The sequence below is a fragment of the Mercenaria mercenaria genome, chromosome 1, assembly GCF_021730395.1.
Source record: "Mercenaria mercenaria strain notata chromosome 1, MADL_Memer_1, whole genome shotgun sequence".
Classification (NCBI taxonomy): domain Eukaryota; kingdom Metazoa; phylum Mollusca; class Bivalvia; order Venerida; family Veneridae; genus Mercenaria; species Mercenaria mercenaria.
Window position 1 is genome coordinate 95,172,191 of NC_069361.1, and position 26,164 is coordinate 95,198,354.

General features: G+C 35.1%; 1 protein-coding gene across 2 annotated transcripts in view; it reads left to right on the top strand.

Moving 5' to 3' along the window:
* The first annotated feature begins 7 nt into the window (after positions 1-7).
* LOC123529669 (WD repeat-containing protein 27-like) overlaps positions 8-26,164 on the top strand; it is a 32,514-nt gene continuing 6,357 nt past the window's right edge. The window contains exons 1-19 of one of the 2 annotated variants that reach the window (XM_053517715.1): positions 8-104; positions 2,627-2,772; positions 4,919-5,060; positions 5,675-5,799; positions 6,406-6,519; positions 6,726-6,848; positions 7,368-7,488; positions 9,633-9,846; positions 10,704-10,807; positions 11,093-11,184; positions 11,629-11,861; positions 12,580-12,659; positions 13,259-13,355; positions 15,053-15,130; positions 15,387-15,490; positions 16,067-16,159; positions 16,837-17,009; positions 19,315-19,448; positions 25,677-25,771. In XM_053517715.1, coding sequence (XP_053373690.1) covers positions 101-104; positions 2,627-2,772; positions 4,919-5,060; positions 5,675-5,799; positions 6,406-6,519; positions 6,726-6,848; positions 7,368-7,488; positions 9,633-9,846; positions 10,704-10,807; positions 11,093-11,184; positions 11,629-11,861; positions 12,580-12,659; positions 13,259-13,355; positions 15,053-15,130; positions 15,387-15,490; positions 16,067-16,159; positions 16,837-17,009; positions 19,315-19,448; positions 25,677-25,771 — 2,272 coding nt within the window. In that variant the 5' untranslated portion in view covers positions 8-100. Of the gene's footprint in view, positions 173-2,626; positions 2,773-4,918; positions 5,061-5,674; positions 5,800-6,405; positions 6,520-6,725; positions 6,849-7,367; positions 7,489-9,632; positions 9,847-10,703; positions 10,808-11,092; positions 11,185-11,628; positions 11,862-12,579; positions 12,660-13,258; positions 13,356-15,052; positions 15,131-15,386; positions 15,491-16,066; positions 16,160-16,836; positions 17,010-19,314; positions 19,449-25,676; positions 25,772-26,164 lie in introns of both variants that reach the window. The other variant, XM_053517724.1, reaches the window with a different exon arrangement.

Sequence of the window (26,164 nt, forward strand, 5' to 3'; positions counted from 1 at the left end):
ATGCAGGGAACCAGTTTATGAATCATTTGACTTTCCTCGGATTTCTTCATTGACTTCTCTTCGCAGTCATGGCTACTGGGACGCCAAATGCTGTCATATCATGTGTGAGTTTTACTTAGAGTTTTAGTACAGGTAGAAAAGTTACAGCTGTCTGACTCACACAGAAAATCGAGTAATTATATCAGTTTTAAGCGGACATATTATTTGAAAGTAATTTTGTACCTGTAGCTCAAAAAGAACATGCAACTCCAGGAGTATTTTACCAGGTCTAGGAAAGTGGTATATTTACAGATTATCTGTAAATTTACAGATAATCTATAATTTTACAGATTTTTCGATCTATAAATTTACAGATCAAATGTTTGAAAACTGCTAAAATCATACTTTGACTCAAAATCGCAGCTTGAAATTAATTGATTTACTTATCGTATGCATAAATAAAGGTCAATTGTAACATTAGGTCATTTCCTTTGACTTTGATTTTTTTGAAAATGCCAAAAATTCAAAGTCTGTAAAAGTGGCTGAAACTCACAAATGATGTTAATTTGTGCATACTGTAAATAAACCAATTAGTATCAAGCTGCGGTTTTGGGAATAAATGTAATTTCATGAATTTTCATACACACAATATGTAAATTTACAGATCGAAAAATCTGTAAATTTATAGATTATCTGTAAATTTACAGATAATCTGTAAATATACCACTTTCCTAGACCTGTTTACTGGATCACATTACCGTCAGATAGAATAATGATACAAAATTAAATCCATATTACTCCAAATGGCTAAATATGAAGGAGAATCCTTACATGAAATAGGGAATAGGTTTTTCGGCTGGAAAACTTGAAGTCTAAAATAATATTTTTTGTCCTTTCCACCGAAATGCTTATTTCTGTAGTGATTTTAGGCAGTGGCTACGATTACGGTACGGTAATCCTAGCCTTCGATTCTATGATTACGGAAGTTCCATATTCCTAGACATCCGGCAACCCTATGAGGATAGGCTGAGTTACAGAAGTATTTAAGAGGCATCAAATATATGTGAGGACATGCATAAATGATGTTGTAAACTTACTCATTTCACTTAAAATAGGATTGGTATTAGTGGTTATTTAACATATATCATATAAATATAATGGCATAATCTATAATTTAGGACCCTAATATTTTAGTGGTCAGAGGAATCTAAGTACCAAGCCCTTTAATTTAGTTTCTTACTTGACATTTGTCACACATCAACTAAATACAAATGTATGTTTGCATCAATTCAGGTCTGACATTTTATTTCTAACGTGATGACCATGCAAATGTTGACCAAATGTGATTATTTAGTCAGTATGGTTATGAAATCAAAAACGTATACGGGTGTTGATTGCGCCTGGTTCTATATGCGCGGAAATCTCAAGTGACAGGCAAAATCAAAAGGCTTATTATAAAATTTAAAGTATAGAATATTTTTTTAAACCCAATTTTGTCCCTCATATTTCTGTAATATTTCTGCTCACCGCCATTAATATAGCATGAAAAATCGCTGTTTTAAGTGAAATAAGTAGGTTTACAACATTATTTATGCATGTCCTAACATATATTTTGATGCCTTTTAAATACTTCCGTAATCCTAGCCTATCTTCATAGGGTTGCCTAGGAATATGGAACGTTCGTAATCCTAGACTCAGAGGCTAGGATTACAGTACCTTCAATTTAAGGCTTCTGGTGAATGAGGAGCCTTAAATTTGTTAGCTCAGTTGGTAGAGGACCTGATTCATATACAGTGGGTTGTAGGTCCGAGTCTTTCATTGGGTAGATGTTTTTCTCTGTAAATTTCTGTGACAAATACAACACTGGCTACAAGATAAATTGGAAAATGTGGGCTACAGTGGCCAGGTTATATGCTTATCCAAGTTTTTTTTTCTGCTGATTCACATTTATCTGTTGTGTAATTGTAAAAACGAAGGTCCTTCACTTCTTAAGTTTACATCTATGTATTTTTGCATGTAAATGAAATTCAGTCAAGTTTTCTTTGCAAAAGGTCTTCTTATAGATTTTATTAGCTATCACAACTGCAGTCTTTAAGTGCAGTGTGGCAGCTGTAAAAGTTTCTCCATACTTGGACTCATTGTTGTTATATAATTTTTCTGTTTCTTTGGGATCATGGAGTCCATTCAATGATTTTGGATAATACTAGAATTTAGGGGGACGCCCAGTGTGAGGGTTGTTGTACATTTCATTAACTCTCATAAACAAACTGAGTCTGCTATTATGTTTGCTTGCCAAGTTGGTTGCATTCTATGCTTCCAAAGGATCTTCATATCTATAGATTTTATTCTAGATAATATACATTCTGTTTTCATCGAACACTAAATATTATAGCAAAGTCTATATCTCATTGACTGCAGTTTCATTCTGTGTGTGACTGAAGTCATGTGTTTAAGAGAGAAATTAAAAAGAAATCTACCAAAATTTAGTAGAATTTAATTAAATTTCTTTCATAAAAGGCAAAGAGAAGACCAGAAGGGTTTGAGTAATTTAATATCGGCCAATATTATATCTTTAATGGTTTTTTTAATGCCATTTGACCCAGTATTTGAATTTATAAATGTTATGCTATTTTCTCTGTTATTTCAGCTGTAATGGATCTCCAGCATATACACAGCCAGAGGGTTGCGTTTACACCAGCTCATGTACAACTTGCATGTGATGGTGTATACCTGGCTTTACCTCTCACCAGGTCATCAATTGGAATCTGGAGTTTGCAGGATATAAGTTGCAAGGTATCTTTTGGAAAGTTGCTGTTTTATGCACATTTATGGTAATCATACAATGTTAAGCTAAATTCTTTCTATTTTATATCAGATATTTACTGCACATTTTTCGGGAATTAATACTTCTTAGAGTCCAGTTAAGGTTTAGGAGTATATCACCAAAACACAGAAATATTTTATAAACGAACAACATCGTTACCAATATTTTACCTGACCATTACATGTTCTGCCGTACTGTCCCGTACTGAAAATATTCTGAAAAAGTTATCCCCCTTTGAAAATGAATGCCATTTTCAAAGAAATAAAAATAAACAATCGCTGAAAACTGTGTTCCACCCCCTTACAGAAGAAAAAGGCCTGCTGCGTACTCTTGCTGTGTACATACAGCGTATATGATGCGTACATGATGTGTACTGAAATCAAGGGCTTTAAATAGTACGCAGGATATACACCGCACATACACCGATAGTACGTTTGTAGTACACTTTTGACATGCAAATGAGCTCTGCCGCGTACTACTTGCTGCGTACATGCTGTGGACTACATAGTACACAGGATGTACGCTGGAGGAATTTAGTATGCGGGAAATAGTATGCAGCATGTACGCGGCACATACACTTTTCACATGCAAATGAGCCTGCGGTGTACTACCCCTGCGGCGTACATGCTGTGTACTCCTGCGGCGTACATGCTGTGTACTCCTGCGGCGTACATTCTGTGTACTCCTGGCCCGAGTCCTGCGGCGTACATGCTGTGTACTCCTGCTGCATACATGCTGTGTACTCTTGTGGCGAAACTGCTGTGATAATGTAAATTCCTTACCCCACCAACTTTCTTATGCAAATGCTGATCATTTGGACAGAAAAAAAAACAGAAAAAAGATAAGTGACATGCATCAATAAGTATTTACCCTTACCAAAATAATGTAGACTGATGTTATCAAATAAATTAGTATGCTTTTCTTCATCCACTTTTCAATGAAATAAATCAATTTATGTAGCATGTAATTTGGTAAACATCTGAAGAAAATGGCGTAACTGCATCAAGGGGAAACAACTTTAATGCAACTAAATATAAGTGTTATAAATTTCGAAGTATCTGCGGTGTACATGCAGTGTACTATTTTCTTGTACAAGTCTCCTCCTGCGTACATGCAGTGTACTCCTTAAATTTTCAGAGTCTGTGCTGCGTACTTGAAGTGTACTAGTGACCTCCTGCGTACATGCTGTGTACTCGTCGAAATAGTACGCGGCATGTACGCGGCATGCGGTGTATGTAAAATGTACTCCTCTGGCGTACTACTGTGTTCGCGGCATATACACAGCAAATACGCAGCATGTACGCCACAGAGGCTTGCTTCTGTAAGGGGGCCTAGTTATGTGAAATTTCAACACTCGCACGCTATTACAAATGCATCAAAACAAACATGTGTAACAGTTCCTTGAAAATGGTGAGTTTTTAAAAGCGCTTGACTGTCTGGAAGTGGGGCCTGTTTAAACAGTTCTTTTTTCGGAATTCAATGCTTATATCAGTATACTTGTTTTGTAGAGTAATATAAGTAATATACACGCTATCATTACAAAAACAACACAACAAGTGTCAGTATACTGAAATAAACATTGAATTCCGAAAAAAAGACTTAATCCTAAATGGGACCCACTTCCGGGCAGTCAAACGCCTTCAAAAACTCACCATTTTCAAAGAACTGTTACACATGTTAGTTTTGATTCATTTGCAATCGCATGCGAGTGTTGAAATTTTACATAATTAAGTGGAACACAGTTTTCAGCAATTGTTTATTTTTATTTCTTTACAAATGGCATTCATTTTTAAAGGGGGACAACTTTTTCAGAATATTTTCAGTACGGGACAGTATGGCAGAACATGTAATGGTTAAGTAAAATATTGGTAACGATGTTATTCATTTATAAAATATTTCTGTGTTTTGGTGATATACTCCTAAACCTTAATAACATAATAAAACTTTTTATGCCTCAATATATAATTGCTTCATGGGTGCTTTCGTACTAAAATTGATTTAGTAAAGGTAGAAAATGTTGATAGTTGACACTAGTGCATTTAAGACTTAGTTCCATTGTTACACAGGTTGTCTCATGTAGGTCCATAAGATTCAATAACTTTATTTTGTTGACAGCCTCTTGATTTGGTTGGACACAGTAAAATACTGACAGCTCTTGCACTTGGTAATTTATCGGTACCCAAACAGCTGGTATCCGCTGCTGAAGATTATGTTATCATATGGAACATACAGCAAGCCAGGAAACAGTTTGAGAAAGGTATCACTTACATTGATATGAATAACCTTTCTGAAAATTATAGCTATTTTCCTGAACTCATCTTTTCATTTATTCTGTGTTCAGGATTAAATACATTTCACATCTCATTGTAATTTCAGCCTTTTGTAAAATGTGCTGCAGTGAAAGTAATCTATGCACACATCTGCGAACTCTGACCCAAATCTTTCTGTATACCTCCAACAGAACATACCTCCAACAGAACATAGCATTTTACTTCATCAGTCTCTTCTCAAAACTCTAACAAAACATAGCATGATTTTTCCCAATTTTTTTCACAGACCTGACAGAATGTAGCATGTTACTTCCCCAATCTCTCCACAGACCTGACAAAACGTAACATCTCTACACAGACCTCTGTCAAAACATAGCCTGTTACTTCCCTAGTCACTCCAGAGACATCCGAAAAATTGGAGGTTGTTACCTTACCACTCCCTCCATAGTCCTTCAACAGAATGTATCATGTTACTTTCCCAGTCCCTTCACAGTCCCTGCATAACACATGTTATTTGCATATTTTATGACCAGGTTGTTAATTACCTTAGTATATACATACTCAATATGAAGAATAATCATGCCTTCACATTACCTTTCAGGTGAGAAGATAAAGGGCAGAGTGATTGGTACCACACTAGGATATGTTCAGTATTGTGCGTTTAGTCCCAATGACACTCTGGTGGCTGTCTGTACTGGTTTTGATATTGTCATTCTGCAATCCACAGTAAGCACGGTCTTTGTACAGTCAGTGTTATACAAAATTGTCAGATAAAATTAATAGATTGTTATGCTTCTTTTTGAGATATCTGCCCATAGATAAAGAGAATCTGAATTTTGAAGCTGATTTTGTGACATTATTTGGAATTATCATATAACTCCTTACATAAATCGCTTGTCCGCGGAATAATTTCACTCCGGCATAGCCTGAGTGAATTATTCTTCCAACGTATAACCGATTTTGAGTGCATTAATTTAAGTAAAATACGATTTTTCTATAATATACATTATTTCAATTCTTACATGCCCTTTATCTAAAACAGTAGAAAAAATATAGCAGCGCTTTTTCTTGGTCACAACAAAAACATTGACTTCATCACACATTAAGTGACGTCATTTAAGCGTAAGCATGTTTTAACAGAAACAAGAATACATGTATTAGTATTAACTATAAAGAGTTTCTAATTATTTGTTGCATGTTACACATTTCTGTATCCAAGACCTATGATTTATTATAGATTATACAGATAAATACTGTTAAGCCATGACTTTGGTGTACATGTAACAAACATGTAAAACTACTTTAACATTATATAATATTTCTCATTTATAGAGAGAGAATAAAGTAGCTGTGTTGGAAGGTCACAATGGTACAGTTACAGCAGCAGAGTTTTGTCCACACTATTCCTCTACATTGGTCTCCATATCTGACGACAGGACTTTCAAAGTAAACATATCAAAATCAGTGTCTTGTAAATAATGAATGGAAGCTGCTAATTGCATTGATAATTAACAAGCAAGACTTGTGGTAAGGAATATATTATTAAACCTTATGGAGGTATTTCTGATATTACGTTCAGTTTTATATAGTTTGACTGTGATAAAATAATAAATAAGCACTGAGTAAGAATAAAGTAAATTATATTATTTTAGGTCTGGAACTTGGAGGATCTAACACTTGTATACCAGTCCCCAATTTTGACAGCATCTCCATTTCTGAGTGTGGCAATGAATATACATGAACCAAGGGTTGCTATAGGAGCAGCTGATGGAGTGGTGAGGTTTTTTGTTAATTTATTGTATGAGAAACAGGTTTTACTACAGCTGTAGAATGAAAATGAAGTACCTGTGTATGTGTGTGTGCGTGCGTGCGTGTACCATCGTGTCTAACTCTGTGGCCACACCCCTTCCACATACAATATTCCTACTATAGAGTAATATTTCCTAGGAAAAACTTTACTCCTAGAAAATCTTCTTGCCCACTGTCTAGAAATTCCTGCTTTAGTATTATCTTTTTGTCTGTAGAAACAGGCAATTGTGATTTTGAAGTAATATAATTATAGCACCCTTTAAAACTCTTTAAATAGATCTTGTTTTTAGATATTTTAAAAAGTACTGATAATTCTTGTAATTGATTTTTTATTGGAAAATAAATGAGGACTTATGTGCAAAAAAACTGTTACTGAGACATGCTAATACAAGGACAGACAGATTCACATATGGATGAATATAATGTTGCCTTTCACTTCTTTATATATAAAAAGATAAAATGGTGGCTTTTATCATATTTTACAGATTCGTGTATTTGACCTGACAGATGGTAATGGATTTAGATGCTTACATCAACTTGATGTTGGTAAGATAATTACCAAGGAAAAAGATGCTAAATTCATGGCACAGAATGAAGTTAAGAAAGGTAAAAGTCTTGTGGAATTATACAAAAGACAGCAGTAATCTAGCGATTCCTTGTAATATAACATTCAGGCAAATTTTGGGTGTATGTAGAATTTTGTTCTTGAATTGCTTCATGGCTAAATAACATGCTAGCAAGACAGTATAGAAAATGTGCTGTATATCATTTACATTTGTATCTGTAAATAACATTTCTGGCTTCTACAATGCTGTGAAGTAATCAGTATTTGTGGGGGCTACTTTTTGTGGACTTTGCGGTTGAGTCAATCCACAATTGAATTCCGATGAACCAGTAAAATTATTACACGATGAAATTTGACTTGACTTGGAACATATTGTGTTGGTTATTGGTAATATGACTCAATGTATTGGTTATTTGGTGTCAAAAACTAGGTCACAGGAACAAATCATGGAAAATGTTGTCTTTGTATATGCCACTATTTGGTCAGTATAGTTGTTTTCATGAAAACTTGGTCAGGTTTGATACTGCAGTCAAAAACTAGGTCACTAAGGCAAATCATAGAGAAGCCTTGTAGACACTTAACAGGCCACATTTTCTACCTGATTAACAACATTTCCATCTGGGGTGAAAACCAAGATACTAGGTCAAATAAAAGAAGCCACTATTACTCTGGAGTTCACATTTTGTACCTTATCAGCATGAAAATTGATCAAATTGTTTGTCTTATTCAAAATGTAAAATTTGAAACAGGGAAATCAAGGCTAAGTTTAAAACTGAATGTTTTTGAATTTTCTCTTGTCCATCTAGAACTTCTTTTTGCACAGATTGATATTTGAATGTTCTTCAATGTCATGTCACAGTATCCACTATGTCAAAGGTCAGAAGTAGTACATTTTTTTCAGATAAATTATAGCCATGTTTTGGTTTGAAGTATAAACTACAACAAACTATGGTAAAGAATAATGTTATAAGGGCTGAGTTGATTGACATTGATCACTTTGAAGAGTTTTTTTTGGCTAAGTTACTTCTTAGCATGTTGTACTTAAGTTTGGTCTTTTGATGTTCATATTGTTGCAAAAGACCATTGGTCATACATGCCATAATTTTTCAGAACGTTTCCGGGATTCTGGGTTAAAATTTCCAGGATTTTTACCTTTTGTCCGGGACATACATCGTGACATTGGTATTCGTCTGTTTCATGCAAAAATATCGTATTATTACATGTAGTTTTGCGAGATAAACATTGTTCACTCGCTTACAATGTTTTAATTTGCTGCAAATGTTGTCTAGCTTTCCAAGGGAGGTAAATACATGTACGGGTAATACACATCTATAGTTCGGCACGTGAATTTATTGCGTTCCCGAGGTGAACAGAATTAGGAGACTTACTATATATGAAGAATCAACCTGGTCATAGTGATTTAGATTCTAGCTAATTTGGTATCATTCTAAAGCTTAAACATTTATCTAATAATTAAATTGAATCTTAAAGGAATAAAATATATCTTGTAAATAAAATCGCCAATATAAAATATTTAAAGTCGGGTCAATTTCCATGGGTTGGTTGGCAAAGGCATTCAATATTTTAATTTAGAATATGTGTGACAATCGATCTTGATCTTAAATTATTACAACCTTTTAAAATAATTATCGTTTAATTGACCGTTTTCAATAATCTCTTCCATAAAGGCTACATGTAGCTTTACCGCCAACGTGCTAAAAACAAAGAGATTTACGACTGTTGTTCCTAATTTAAGTACCATAAAACAGTTATTGATTGCATAATCCTGTCAGTTCTTAATCAGGGTCATCATGATAACTGACTGTAACTTAATCAGTGTCATCAAAAGATCGTCGCGTGATCAAAGCAGACTTAATCAACACGTGTCCCGCTCGAGGGCATGAAACTGATTAGGAATAAACAATGTGACACCGGGGACTGTTTATTGTGTAAAATTCAACAACTTATAGACAAAAAAAACAAGTTTTTTGGGGGATTATTTTTATTTGTTCCTGTATTTTTATTTTTCCAGGACATTTCAAGACTGTCTGGGACACCGGGACGAGTATGTAATTTCCGGGACAATCCCGGACAGTCCGGGACGTATCACATGTATGCCATTGGTACTCAGATGAGTGGCTTGTTTCTTTCCTGTAACGTTAACTGGTTTTTGTTTTTTGTTTAGGACCAGTTACTATCAGCAGCAGGCCAACATGGAAGCAGGCAGACAGGAATAGCTCAGCAACAGAATTACCTGACAACACTGAGGACAGTGTTGAGACGGGATCCTCTGTCCTCTGTTTGTACTATACCTATGTACAACAAGATATCCTTGGAAGACAGGCATCAACAATATCACGGGATCTACCCTTCCTGTCAAACAAAACCAGCAGTATAAGGTAAAATGATATAGACTGTGAGGTTTAACCCTTACCCTGCTAAATTTCTATAATGAACTTGTCAATCTTTCAGTCTGGACAGAACCCTTAACTGTTAAAGGGGGTGCATACCAAAAAGATACTGACTGAATGGCAAACAGTGTAGATCATGATCAGACTGCATGGATGTGCTGGCTGATCATGATGTACACTGGTCGCTAAGGCAGGATCAATCGTGTCCAGCATGATAAGGATTAAAGAACTGACTTTGATTTATGTTATTTCATTTAAATATTTTTTAAAGCTGCTTGTTGTTGAAGTAGAGATTGAAAATTACAGAAAACCATTGGTTCTTTTAAATATGTTTTAACTGAAAAACGAAGTTCAAGACTTTAAAACAGTTTTTATTGTTGATTCCGCTTGCGATGGGCTCGACTTAGATGTCACTTTTGGCGGGTCGGTGTAATATGTGCATCCGTCCGCCTGTGCGTCTGTCTGATATTGTCCAGACCATAAACAAATCTTGTTTTTGTTTGGCATGAATGTTTACCTGAATGAGAAGGAGTGTCATGCGCAAACCCCATGTTTCTATCTCAAAGGTCAAGGTCACAGTTGGAGGTCAAAGGTCAAATTGAAGTTTGTCCGGAGCATTTCTTCTTCATGCATGGTGGGATTTTGATGTAACTTTGCATGAATGTTCACCATTATGAGACGGAGTGTCATGGGCAAGAACCAGGTCCCTAGGTCTAAGGTCAAGGTCACACTTGACAGCTGGCGGGCTCGACATCCTGCCCCTGGGCATAATTGTTTGTTCATTTGTTACAATACATGCCGCGAGGTGTGATGTTATTTTTGCAGTATGTTTTGCATTGTTTCAGTGATTTATTAACAACATCTCCCATGTTGATGGTGGGAACCACGGCAGGATTACTGAAGGTCAATGCTCGAACTTTAGATTTGTGCAGTTACATAGATTTCCAAGGTATAGTAATGTAAACCTATAGATGCAAAAATAATTTTGATTATTTATAAATTTGAATTTAAATTCACCATTAAATTTTGTTTGACTTTGAAATGTTAACGCATGTGTGGCAAAAATCTTGCTTACTTTGTATATTTCAATTAAGAATGAGTGCAGTTAGTAGCGAGGTACATGTATAAGTTGTCATTCCAATTGATTTCCTATGGAAAGAAATCTCACAATAGAGCTGTTTATTGAAGTTTTGAATACTGTTGTGATAACAGTTCACATGCTCATCCTGTACAGATCCCATGGATTGTGAGGACAGCCTGAACAAGGATACAAAGGTATTAAATGCTGCTGGGACAGTTATATTTGGTCAGGGAGCTGATGATAAGGTAATTTGTAAAACCTTTTGTTTAACATTTAGCCTGCTGGCTTAATTATGATGGATTTTGTTATCTTTTTTCCAGTATTTATATTGGCCAGGAACTGAACTGTAATCAGTCATGTGTCAATGTTTGAGATTGTGATGTTATGATGTAGTAATTAGTAACTTTTGTTGTTCTTTGACAAGAAAAGTAAATGTCAATTGATTTGAACAGCAAAATAAGTAAAAATAATGTAACAAAATCCACCATTCTTTATAAAGTATCATTATAAGAATTGTCTGATTGACTAATCTTGGTCCTATTCTTAACATCAGATCTATAGTTGTCTGTCATACTAGCCTTAACATAGAGGCATTTTGCCACAACATGTGTTAAAACTGACATAATTCATGTTTAAAGGAATGCTTTGAGTCATTTCTAAAGTTTATAGATTGTTTTCTTTTTATGCAGATGTGGTGTATAGTTGGAAGCCCATTTCAAAACATAGTTCATGTATTAAAATGGAGCCAGCCAATTAATAAATTAGTGAACCAGGCACCAGCGTCACAGAGTGCTGGGAACCAAACATCAGGGTTACAGAGTACAAATGATTTAACAGATATAGAAGGGAGAATGTCAGCCTTGGAACCTCCTTCAAGGGCTGGAAGTACACAGAAACACCTAGAAATAACAGTTCTATCAAAGTAAGTTTTGACAAACACACAATCAAGATGTGATGTACATGCAGAAAAAAACCTTTCCTCTCCTAAAGAATTATATGAAGTTAGACAATACCTAATTTATTAGAAAAAAAAAGGTTTTCAATACAGGCTGCAGTCAAGTCTTATTGTTTGCCAACATTATTTTTGGTGTCATTCAAGGGAGTTTACGCTTCCCTTGAGAGTGCTTGCCTGTATTGTTTGGATTGTAAGTAACGATAAACAATATCATGACTTCACTGTGTTCCACTATACACAGTTAGAAAGCAGTTTTTACATTGTTTGCTTATTTTTAGGCTGCAAAGTTATACCTATTGGATGATGCTTGTTCAAGACCATTTCAGCCGCACAATGAGAAAACCAACATAGTGCATTTGCGACCAGCATGGATCATGACCAGATTGCGCAGATGCATCCGCACAATCTGGTCATGATCCATGCTGTTCATTTTCAAGTCTATTGCAATTAGAGAAACCGTTAGCGAACAGCATGGATCCTGACCAGACTGTATGGATGCGCAGGATGGTCTGGTTCCATGCTGGTCGCAAATGCACTATGTTGGTTTTCTCATGGTGCGGCTAATATTATGGCTGTGAATGATCTAAAAATTGAACAAGATAATACTATATCTCTTGTCTGTCAAAGTTTCATTTATTATTTTATATTATGCTGAAACCAAATGCGTGAAATGATTTTGTTATAGATCAGCTTTATTGGATGATTCACCACTGAGGGCTGATATGACACCCAAACCTAAAGATACAAAAGACAAAACTCCTAGAGGTAGATAATATTTTTTTGGTTGAAATAAATTTTTGAAGAAGAAAAATATCTAAAATTTGTCTTCAGATCTTGACACATTTTAGAATAGAGACTAAACATTAAAGCCTGCCAGTGGCAAGTGTTTCCGCCTTTGTGACCAGTGCAGAGCAAGATCAGCCTGCACATTTGTGCAGACTGATCATAGTCTGCACTCTTTGCTGTTCAGTCAGTAAATTTTCAGTGAGCACCCCTTCGAATAATAAATGGTACTGCCCAAATTGGAAGATGGACAAGTCCATTTTAAAGATTTAGCAGGGTGATGATTAAATATTTTTAAAAATAGTACTACAAAGAAGAACAGTCTGAAGATTACTAAGTGATAGTAAAAATAGAATACATTTTATGACATATGTAAGGATAATACTTGCCATTCAGTTGTAAACATTTATAATTTCATAATCTTTTTTTTATACATACAAAATGTACCCTATTTAATTATCAGTAACTTGTAGAATACATCAGTAAGAGGAGCCTACTATTGTTAGATGTTTGTAGACTGCTGTAAACTGATATTACAAATAAGGCAATGGTATCAAAATTTAACCACTGTTCTATTTCAGATTTTGTGACCCCATCAAAGAAAGGTTCAATTCTGGACAAGCAGCCTCTTACATTTAAGACAAAAATCAAATCCTCAGGATATTCTACAGCTCCTAGGTACAGGTTTTTTGTATATAGTCCATACATAATGCTTTGATTAACCAAATTACAGAGGGATTCTCTATGTGATTACCTTTGCTAATTTATTAACCAGGTTTTCAACGAAAACCTGAGTTATTAGATTGGGGTAGATGTCGGTCGGGCGGGTGGGCTGCGGCAGCGTCAAACTGGTGTTTCCAGTCAATAACTTTTGTTTCAGTAAAGATATTTGAATAAAACTTGGTATGTATGTAGCTTATATCAAGACAAAGGCTGGGATTGATTTTGGGGTTTCTGGGGTCAAGGTCAAGGTCACTGTTACTTAAAATAGAAAAAGGGTTTCCGGTCAATAACTTAACTTAGGAATGAGCTATCATGATGAAACTTGTTGTATAGAAAACTTATATAAAGTTGTAGCTTGGGATTGATTTTGGGGTTTCTGGGATCAAGATCAAGGTCATTGTTACTAAAAATAGGGTTAGGTTAGGTTAGGGTTAGGGTTAGCATATCTTCTACATGCATGGAGGGATTTTGATGAAAGTTGGCACAATTGTTCACCATCATGAGACGGAGTGTCATGCGCAAGAACCAGGTCCCTAGGTCTAAGGTCAAGGTCACACTTAGAGGTCAAAGGATACAAGAATGAAAACTTTGTCAGGAGCATATCTTCTTCATGCATAGAGGGATTTTGATGTAACTTGGCACAATTATACACCATCATGAGACGAAGTGTCTTGCGCAGTTCCCTTCTTTAGAATTACTTCCCTTTGTTGTTACTATAAATAGCTTATATTGTAACTTTTTCATTACTAGACGTAGGGAAAAATCGAGACCACTTTACTGTAGTACAACATGTATGTTACATCCAATTTTGAGGTGTATTTTGACCAATCTCTACCTGGTAAGGATTTCTGTGTGGACTTACAATTTTTTTTTTTTTTTTTTTTTTTTTTTTAAGATTAACTTCCCTTAGTTGTTACTATAAATAACTTATATTGTAACTTTTTTATAATTGACCGTAGGGAAAAACCAAGACCACTTTTCTGTGGTACAACATAGTTGCTACTTTCTAATTTTAGGTGTATTTTAAGGTATCTCTACCTGGTAAGGAGTTTTTTTGCGGACTTAGAAAAACAAAAGAATTACAATGATTACTAAACAACCACAAAATTAAAATTACATCTGCAAATACAGGTGCTAGAGTAAAGAAATTTGCTGTGACGGGCGTATATTGTGACATTCTGGCACTCTTGTTTATTCTTATGAAAAGTGTTGAAAACTTGGTTTCGTGGCATTGCCGCGTTTCTTGTGATTTGATACTAGCTGATGAAAAAGGCTTCTGGTGGTTAAGGCTGATGACTTTGAATCACCCTTCACCGCTTTGAAACCTTGCTTTCCGTGTAGAATTCTTCATATGAGGAAGCCATTCATTTAGCTTACAGAAGGTCCCTGGTTCTATATAGGTGCTTCCCCATTCCAGAAACAATGCTGACAAGTCAATGATTCCTGTCTGTCTTACATATTTTTTAACAGTTTTCTGGTTATTTTATACTGACACATAACTGCATCAGCCATTTTTATTTGCTATTCGGATGAAGCAAGTTTCTTAAATATTAAGCTCTAGGTTTGTAGTTTATTATATATAATATTATTTTCCAAATCCTATAAGCTAGAATAAAGGTGTATTTACTTATTTTCATGTTATTGTCTTACAGGACAACTATGTTCAAGCCACAAACAAATATTTCTGCAAAACCTAAAACATTTGCTAAATCAAGTGCAAGACAAACAAGGTAAGAAATTTTATTCTATGAATCTTACTTTAAAATTGTACTTCAACTGTCTTTTAAACATGTTTGTTTTCAGTCAAGGTTATTAAATTGTCCTATCTTATATGCTGCAGAAGCATTTGGAATAAGGTAAAAAAATTACCAATACATTTCAAAGATACAAAGAATGGTCATTCTTTGCTGCTATAAGATTCTTTTGCTATATTGAAATGATAAGTGATTTAAGTTTCCAAGTTTGACAAGTTATGATTACACACAGGTCGGCACGAGAATACCCTGTACAAGGTAGTCCACCAATCAACCTCAGTACAAAGTTAGAAGTTGCTGAGAGACCCACAGCTGTCAATGCAATTACAGTGTCAGGTATGGCATACTCAGTTTTGTTGCTATTGATTCCTGTTTTGTAATTTTTTATAACATTACACATGTCAGCTTCTTATAATGAAATGGTGAAACAAATTAGTGTAAATTGTTATGCAATTTGTTCATATAATTCTATGTAGTGGATATGTTTGCAGGTTCAGTCTATGATATTTGTTCAAGTTTGTACCTTGATTTAAACTGCTCAAACATCAGTGGTTAAAGATAGTGACATCATAATACATCAGTGTTAAGCAGAAAAGCACAATGTAACAAATTAACCCTTACCCTGCTAAATTTCTATAACGAACTTGTCCATCTTTCAGTTTGGACAGTACCATTATCTGTTAAAAGGGGTGCAAACCAAAAAGTTACTGACTGAATGTCAAACAGTGCAGATCATGATCAGACTGCATAGATGTGCAGGCTGATCATGATCTGCACTGGTCGCAAAGGCAAAATCAATCGTGTTCAGCATAATAAGGGTTAATGTGTCAGAATCTCCACAATCTTAAGCTCACATGTAAAACAGGAATTAATAAAAGCTAAATTTATGTGGAATATTTTTCACTTCAACAGATGGAGGACAGAATTTAGCCTGTGCCCTTGCCAACAAGTCAGCCCTTGTGTTCAATGTACCCTTATCACAGAAAGGTTCATCTGCTTATACAGGTAAGGTTGGTTCATCAGGCTAGTGGAAAAATAATTTTTCATCATTTGTATACCATTGCAGTCTGTCTGCTGTGTTGATAAATTTCTTTCATCTGATAAAATATCAAAAATACATTCTGGAGGCTACTTAAATGGCTGTTGAAATTGCATTTAAATCAGGAAACTAAAGTATCTTGCTTGGTTAAACAGTGTCTGGAAAAAAAGTTGTGACATTTTTATAATTTTCAACTGTATATTTTTAATGGGTATCTGTCTGTAAAAGTTGCTTTAGCATTGTGTCATTTATGAGCCATGCCATGAGAAAACCAACATAGTGGGTTTGCGACCAGCATGGATCCAGACCAGCCTGCGCATCCGCGCAGTCTGGTCAGGATCAGTGCTGTTCGCTGACAGTTTGTCTAATTGCAATAAGCTTTGAAGGTGAACAGCATGGATCCTGACCATACTGCGTGGATGCGCAGGCTGGTCTGGATCCATGCTGGTCGCAAACCCACTATGTTGATTTTCTCATGGCACGGCTCATTTTATGAATCAAAGAGAAGTTTGGTTTTTACTGATTGTGTGTTCACAAAATAGTTCAAAGCTTGGTGTTTATACTATTTGACACCAGTATGAAAATCTTACTGTTAGACTTTACCTTGCTTGACACCTGTATGGTTTTATTATTATTAATTTAGGACATAACCACATAGTTACATGTGTAGACTGGAGTCATACTGGTTCTCGGCTTCTAACATCTTCTGATGACAAGACAGCACGTGTATGGGTCAAAGGTCAAGCAGATCCTGTCATGACTTTTGACAGGATGGTGAAAAATACAGCCATTATGGAAAGTCAAATAAACAATAAAGTAAGATTGAGTTTATATCGCCAAATGTGTTTTTTAGCATAAATCATAAAACTAAATATAGTTGTGGTATTCTGGTTCCTGTATGTTATGTTCACCCAAAGGGCATGGCATTCTAGAGTGCTTGATTACCTGTGTTTATTTACATACATCACATCATCATATAAGATACATACTTTTTACTAGATGTTTCCCATGGAAAGCATAGGTCTCTGTGCCAGTCAGTTTTGCTGTTTTAGAGATTTATAATCCTAACACTATTGAAACATTGAATCAATTCATTGAAAAAGTGTTATTGTGAGGGAAACCAAAACTTTGAATTTCATTGATATGAAATACTTGGTTTGTATTTGGAAAAAATTATGTCACACAGCTTAACATATGAACCTTCAGAAAGTAACAGTTGAATTTCAGACTTTCTAAAGGGATATTTTGTTTTAAACAGGGATTTTACCTATTGCCATGAATTTTCACTTTGCTGCTATTACTTTGAAGTAAACAAATGCCTAAAAAATTTTATCAGTTTTTGACAGTGACTTTTTGTGTATTTTTATACGCCCAAAGGGACGTATTATGTTATACCCCGGTGTCCGTCCGTTAGCAATTTCGTGTCCGCTCTGTAACTCTTGAACCCCTTGAAGGATTTTGAAGAAACTTGACACAAATGTTTACCGCATCAAGACGACGTGCAGAGCGCATGTTTCGGATGGCTTGCTTTAAGGTCAAGGTCACACTCGGGGGTCAAAGGCCATATGAGTTTGTTTCTTGTCTGCTCTGTAGCTCTTGAAGTGCTTGAAGGATTTCAAAGAAACTTGGCACAAATGTACACCACATTGAGACAATATGCAGAGCGTGTGTTTTGGATGGCTTGCTTCAAGGTCAAGGTCACTCTTAGGGGTCAAAGGTCATATGACTTTGTTTCGTGTGTATATTGCTCTGCATTGCAGTGTTCTTGTTTTTATTTTGCAGATCCCTTTTTTGTTCACTTACAATAATTTTTTTTAATTACTTCCCTTTTATGTAACTATAAATAGCTTATTTTGTAACTTTTTTATTATTGGCTATAGGGAAAAACCGAAACCACTTTTCTGTGGTACAACATGGATGGAACTTCCAATTTTTAGGTGTATTTTTACATATCTGTACCTGGTAAGGATTTTTTTGTGGACTTAAATATTTATTTTTTTTGAAATTCTTCCCTTTCTTGTTCCTGCCCTTTGGGCTTCAACAGTAAAGTTCTTTAAATTTTTCTCCCATCCTCTGATATAACCCTTCGGGCGTATATTGCCCCGCTTGGTGGAGCTCTTGTTCATTTAATGTAACTGATAAAAGAAGTTGTGTCATTGATAAGAAATAAAATGATTTCATTTTAGCTTGTTTTCATGGTAAAAAATTAATGCTTGTGTCTATTTATAAACAATTACAATCAGAGAGAGAAAAAGAAAAAAAAATCCTCTGCCAGAGTTCCAGCAGCTATGTAACAGAACAGCTCATCTTTAGTATAATGCCAAGCACTCTAGACTTTTTGATCAACATGAAAAATAAAGTCACTGGAAGCAACAATTGCTACTTTGTTGTTTTTTTAGCTTTTTTACTTTCGAGAGTTTTCAAAGTTTGGCAAAACATTTTACCATCAGGATTTCAGACCAAGTTTTTATTGTACCTACTTAATATACATGTGTGCTTATTATAAAAGTAGTTCTGTTGTACAGTTTGCATGTTTTTGCAGCATTTGCAGTTAAACTTTTGATGGCATTCACAAGACTATAATAGACAACACTATCACTATTATGTTAGTCATTTTATGGCTTTACTTGAGCAAAAGTTATAGGTTTACCTAAAATGTAAATAAAAATGTCTAAATCTTGAAATTTACAATTAAGTTGTATATGTTCAATGTTTGCTGATAATCTATAAACAAGCCCTTGTATTTAATTCCCTATTAAAAACCAGAAACCCATTATGCATAGATGGTTAGATGCTTTTAACTTAATATAAGTATTTTGATTTCCTATCATTGTGTCTTAATGCTTAAAAGACAAATATAAAATTCTGTCAAGGTCAGATGCAGTGAAGGAAGTATAATCTTAACAATAGTAGTAGCATGAATCAAATTGTTGGTTATCATTTAAATTTTATATGTCTATTGAAATGCCTTTTATTCATGACACAAAAGCTTTTTTGTACTGTTTTACAAACAGTGCAATGTGTAAAAGAGTTTTGCAATGCAATTATGTAAATGAACTATATAAGGACTAGTGCACAAGAGATATACATTAATATATGAAAATATATTTTTTATTTTCAGGATAACAAAGCATATAGTAAAGAAGTACATTTTGGACAGTTCTATTTCATGGACAAGTTTATTCTGTTGTGTGTGGGGAACCAGCTGCTCATGTATAAATATCATATAGATACCACCAAAAATGATATACAGAGGCAAGTATAATTAAATGGCACTGCTGAGAAAATGTTATTCCAAAAATAAAGCAAAATCTGTCAATTGAAATAATTCTTTACATACCGGTATTTATACACCTGTTTTGAAAGAAAGAAACATTTTATGGAATATTGTTCGTTGTCCATCAGTCTGACCATCAAAATTTCCCATTTTCTGAGTCAGAAAGTACAATTGCTATTTCTTGCATGCTGGACATGATTTTCCAATGATTTTTCCAAGGTTGCAAAAACCCGTCTTACACCCAAGATGACTCACATGCTGTAATTTATGAATGAATGTGTAAATTCCTATGCTACTATAATGAAATAGTTTTTAAAAGGAAAGAATTCATTTTTCTTTGTTTTCTTCTATTACTTGAAAAATACAGCATGCAAGAAAAGAATCTATCACTAGTTGAAGGTGTGGAGGGAATATCTGGCTCTTGGAGAACTGTTTTGTGGTAACTCAACAGAGCCTCTTTACTGCCTAAACAGTTACGTTTCAGCCAGATATTTCCATCTGCATCTCCAGTCAGTGAAAGATTCTTATAAGCTTTTAAACTTCACAGGATGTCTAAGCAACTCTTGAGAAGGATCCATATTGTTTCTGGGATTAATAGGTAAAAGGTCAAAGTCACAGGGAACTTGAGACTGATTTTTTCCCCGTACTCTCAGTGAAAAAATGTGTAAAGAAATATGATAGCCAGGGCTTTCAGACTTTACTCAGTGACTAAGTACCACTTGAAAAATATCCTTGTTAATTATGGAGACTGTGGCTCACAGGTCAAGGCCACAGGAATACCCTTCCACCCTCATCCAAGTTTTTTTTTAATTGGTTTTTACTTTCAGTTCAGTTTCTTGATATCTTTCTTTCCCTCATACACATCCTGTACCCACTCCCCACAGCCCCTCCCCCCACCCCTACACACACATAACATTCTACCCCAGCTCTCACTGTCCCAGTATTTTTTTTGACGTTCTGTTCAGTTTCCTGATATTGAATCTTAGTATCCTTCATCCACGGTACACTTCCACTCCCACATTTCATTCTTCAAGTCTAGATCTAGATAAAAGTTACACATCACTATACATGTCTACTGGGAAGAGTTTTGAGTTTTGGAACTCTTTATCTATTGAATTATTTCAATTTATGGGCAGATATGCACTTTTCATAGTTAAATCCCTGATAAGAATGTGCATATTGATACAATAGCGTATACAATAGCATAGACAAGGGGTGTTCGAAAAGTAGCCGGAAAAGTTTCATAGCTTATTTATTTATATGGTTGTTAGAATGAATATTCTAAAAGTGATATCACTATGGTAACGTTGGGCTGGGCAAACTACTCTTGACTGGAATATGGCATCTGAAAAGCCTGTCTGACACCTCTAAAATTTCGAAATATTTGCCTTTGCATGGTATACATTTCTCCCATCTATAAATCCACTTGTCAAAGGATGACCTGAAATGCACCTTTGGAATTTTACGGATTGTTTCCTGAACAATGGTGGGTAAGTCATCAACATCATCAAACCTACTGCTGCCCAGCTCTGATTTCAAGGTCTGAAAGAGCCAGAAATCGCACAGTGCTAGATCCGGGGAATATGCAGGATGCTTCACTGTGTCAGTTCCCAATTCTCTCAGTGTTGCTTTGGTGACCACAGAGGAATGGGACGGTGCATTGTCGTGATGTAATAGGAATTTGCCATCAAGTTCCTGTCTTTTTTTCTTCACCGCTTGTACCAGATCACGCTTGATAACCTCAATGCATAGAAACAGTACAGGTATATGCTTGCAAACGATTTTTGAATGTATATAACTCTGCATGTAATGATGCTGTACTTGGGGATACAGGAAGATATCCTATGCACATATATGCTTCAAAACGATGTATTAAATATTGGTTAAGATTACTTAATCTTCCTAAAGATAGATATACAAGATTGTGTTATGAAATGCTTATGTATTATGACAATATAGGGTATGAAAATTGGGTTACAGATGTTAAGCGTAATTTATACAGCAATGGGTTTGGATATGTATGGGAAACACAAAATGTTGCAAACCCAAGGTTATTTCTAATTCAGTACGTTCAAACTTTAAAAGACCAGTTCATACAAAACTGGCAGTCGAGGTGTAGAGACAATATTAAACTGCAATACTATTGTAACTATAAATACTGTTTTGGAGTTGAAAAATATATTATTGCAATAGATGTTGAGAAATTTAGAAATTGTATGGCACGATTCCGTAGCTCTTCGCATTGTTTAATGATAGAAAAAGGTAGACATTATAACATATCTAGAGAATACCGAGTATGTCTGTACTGTGAAACTGTACTGGAAGATGAATATCATTTCATGTTATCATGCCCTTTATATGCTGATATTCGTAAAAAATATCTACCTATGTATTATTGTCAATATCCAACCCTAGAAAAGTTTTATTCTTTGATGTCAGACGAAAATGTGAATTTAATTAGAAAAGTTGCCATGTATCTTTACTACTCTTTTAAAGAGAGGGACAAATATTTAGAAATGTTCAGTTAAATATGAATTCTGATATGTATTGTTAACAAAAATACGTCATCATGGTTTAACATTGACTATGCCGTCCAGCTGTTTATGTCATAACCTCATGCATTATGTTTATCTCATGTTGTATATATTGTATTTGGGCCGGAGGCCATATAATGCAAATAAATTGAATTGAATTGAATTGAATTACATGATAATGAAGAATATCTTAGTCTATCTTTAACCTCAAATTGTGATAAAATTATCCTACCAAATGCTTTTATCATGGCATCAAATATTTAGTACAGCAATAAAATACATTTTCATATATACATGTATCAACATTCAAGTTCTACAATTACCTTTGAATAATAATTTGCTGTGACCATCTGCCCTGATTATACCGCATGACACAGAAGTTGCCTCTTGAATCAAAGAAGATGATGAACATTAGTTTCCTTGTTGAGCGGTTCACTAAGGCCTTTACTAGTGATGGTGAATCTGGATGTTTCCACATGCATGAGTCTTTTTTATTTTCTGGGTCATATACCCTAATCCATGTTTCATCTGCATTGATTATTGAGTTTGTGAAATGGTAGCCATGGTTACGATCCCTTACAGAAGAAAAAGGCCTGCTGCGTACTCTTGCTGTGTACATACAGCGTATATGATGCGTACATGATGTGTACTGAAATCAAGGGCTTTAAATAGTACGCAGGATATACACCGCACATACACCGATAGTACGTTTGTAGTACACTTTTGACATGCAAATGAGCTCTGCCGCGTACTACTTGCTGCGTACATGCTGTGGACTACATAGTACACAGGATGTACGCTGGAGGAATTTAGTATGCGGGAAATAGTATGCAGCATGTACGCGGCACATACACTTTTCACATGCAAATGAGCCTGCGGTGTACTACCCCTGCGGCGTACATGCTGTGTACTCCTGCGGCGTACATGCTGTGTACTCCTGCGGCGTACATTCTGTGTACTCCTGGCCCGAGTCCTGCGGCGTACATGCTGTGTACTCCTGCTGCATACATGCTGTGTACTCTTGTGGCGAAACTGCTGTGATAATGTAAATTCCTTACCCCACCAACTTTCTTATGCAAATGCTGATCATTTGGACAGAAAAAAAACAGAAAAAAGATAAGTGACATGCATCAATAAGTATTTACCCCTACCAAAATAATGTAGACTGATGTTATCAAATAAATTAGTATGCTTTTCTTCATCCACTTTTCAATGAAATAAATCAATTTATGTAGCATGTAATTTGGTAAACATCTGAAGAAAATGGCGTAACTGCATCAAGGGGAAACAACTTTAATGCAACTAAATATAAGTGTTATAAATTTCGAAGTATCTGCGGTGTACATGCAGTGTACTATTTTCTTGTACAAGTCCCTCCTGCGTACATGCAGTGTACTCCTTAAATTTTCAGAGTCTGTGCTGCGTACTTGAAGTGTACTAGTGACCTCCTGCGTACATGCTGTGTACTCGTCGAAATAGTACGCGGCATGTACGCGGCATGCGGTGTATGTAAAATGTACTCCTCTGGCGTACTACTGTGTTCGCGGCATATACACAGCAAATACGCAGCATGTACGCCACAGAGGCTTGCTTCTGTAAGGGATACTGCCTAAAAAATGACTTGGCATCTTCTGCTCTCTGATTTTTCTGTTCAAGTGTTAGGATTCGAAGAATACCTTAGACATGCCAAGCTCCCTAGTACATGTAACTATTGAATGGACTGTCAACGTGCTGAGTCCAACTTTTAAATTGTAAGCCTTCTATCACTCCGCAACAACTCCCTAATTTCGTCTGCTTTTCCTGACGTTGTGCATGGGCGTCCAGATTTTGGCCGGTCGGCAACATCGTGTAAAGGATCGTTCTTGAAGATGTTGAACCACTCATATATGCTGGTTTCCTTCATTGAATTTTTGCCGTAAGTGTCCATGATCATGGAGAGCATCTCTGATTTTGTTTTTCCCATTAATACACACCCAAACTTTATGGAATATTGCTGTTCAAGTGCCATATTGACGGCTTCAGCAAGACAAATGTTCTCTACTTCCGTGGTTTACGGAAATGACGTCAGATTTCAGCCCATGGCGTTACGCAGGAATTGAGAAAAGGGTGTGAAAGATGCACGTATATTTTGCAGTTTTTGACGTCAAGAATATGTCTTTATGTACTCTTTAAAGACACATAAACACTTGACATGTTTTGCAATTTGCCGAATTTGCCCAACGTCACCCGACGTTGCTATAGTGACAGAGGATTTTGCATTAGTGCAATTTGTATCATGTTTTCTTTTGGATTATGTACAAAATATATCAAAGTATCACTTTTGAAAATTTTATTCTAATAACCGTATAAATAAATAAGTTATGAGACTTTTCCAGATACTTTCGAACACCCCTCAAATATTGTTTGGTATTTTCATTTCTGGTTTATTTTGCAAATTTTGATTGCCAGTGTCAGCATTTATGTGATTTTGTGATTGTTTTGAATTCATTGATTACACAGTCCCCAAGTATTGGTAAAAATGAAACTCAAGCATTATTCTGTCTACAGAGTGTAGATGTGATCAGACTGTATAATATATTATTCATTCATGTAATCTGCTGTGAGAATAAGAAATTCATTGTTATTGAGCCAAGTTAAATCTCCAGCATTAAGAAGTTTTTGTTTACAATTATTTGAATTTCTCCTATAAGGACAGTTTTGTATGGTGGAGTATTGATGCTGTAATATAACCTATTAAGGTTTGCCAAGAGATTCACATTAAATATTGGGAAAATAATCTGGGTTTTTATTGAATGTTTGCGATTTTTACCCCCAGTAAAATCTATGTCTTAGTACAACTAACAGCTCTAAGAGTGCGTATAATTGCCTCCAGTTAAGTATTTTTTACTTCAGACATTGGCTGGGTCTAGTTAAAATTCATGTTTGACATATCTAAGTAGGTGATGGGGACAGTTTTGTGTTAATTGTTTTTGGAAATCAGAATACTTTGGACATATTCACAATTTATATGAATATGGCTCTAATCTAGTTATCCACAAATTTAATAAACTGTTATAACTTTTAAAGTGAATGTTAACTAAATGTACACAAGAGTTTCAGAATATGCCCAGAATATTAGGATTGAACAATAACTTATCTTTTCCCTTTAACTACTGTTAAATATTGTTAATACAGGAATCTTAGCTAGCTCAGGTTCTTGTTGCAACTTATTCAAAAAGTAAATGTGTCTATAGTATTCTGATCATCCAGTGACTGGTAACACAGGATCTTATCATGTTAACCACTTAGGTACATGAAAATGTGAATTTTAACTGCATATTTATGTTTGAATGCAAAAAATGGCTGTTGGTAGTTTTGGGCACTCTTGGGGCTATTATTTGTGTTGAGATATTTATTTTACTGGAAAAACAATTGCAATCTTTAACAAGATAAATAGACAATTTTTATCAATATTTACATCTTCAATGCAAATCTTTTTGCAAACATTGACTGGTTATCTTATGGCAGAAATATGGTACCATAGGTTTTATTCATTAGATTTTTTTCTGTCTTAAGTTTTGAAAATGAAAATAAAAGTAAAAACTTGCTCAGTAAAATATAACTGTTAACTTGACGCTTACAAATAAATGCTTGGTAAAAGACAACCACTTCAACTATATTATACAATTTTAGGTATTTACCACAGAGTAAATATAAGCTGGTACAAGAATGGAGTATGGAATCTCAGCAAGTATCAGCCATGTCAGCCATTAACAGTTTCCTCTCTTGTATCCTTCTATTTACTACCTGTATTGAGGTCAGAAGTCTGAACCGAATGTATAACAAATAATTTCCATAATGAATTCTCAGAAGACTTGCATTGATTAATTATTCCCGGCTGATTACTGCAAGGGTGTTGTCAATGACTTCTAGAGAAATATAAAATAAAGGTATGTTATATAAGAAGGCTGTTGAGATCATGTGATCACTGTCATACCATAATTAAGTTTATGTATTACTCTATAATACCATTGAGGTTTTCTGTGATCATAGTAATTCTGGTACTGTTAATAAATGGTGTAAAAGACATATAAAATAAATACACAATCTTGTGTAACATTTGGTCATGAGTGGCACATATAAAAAGCTGCTATGGATAAAAGCATGTGGGAAAATAAGTG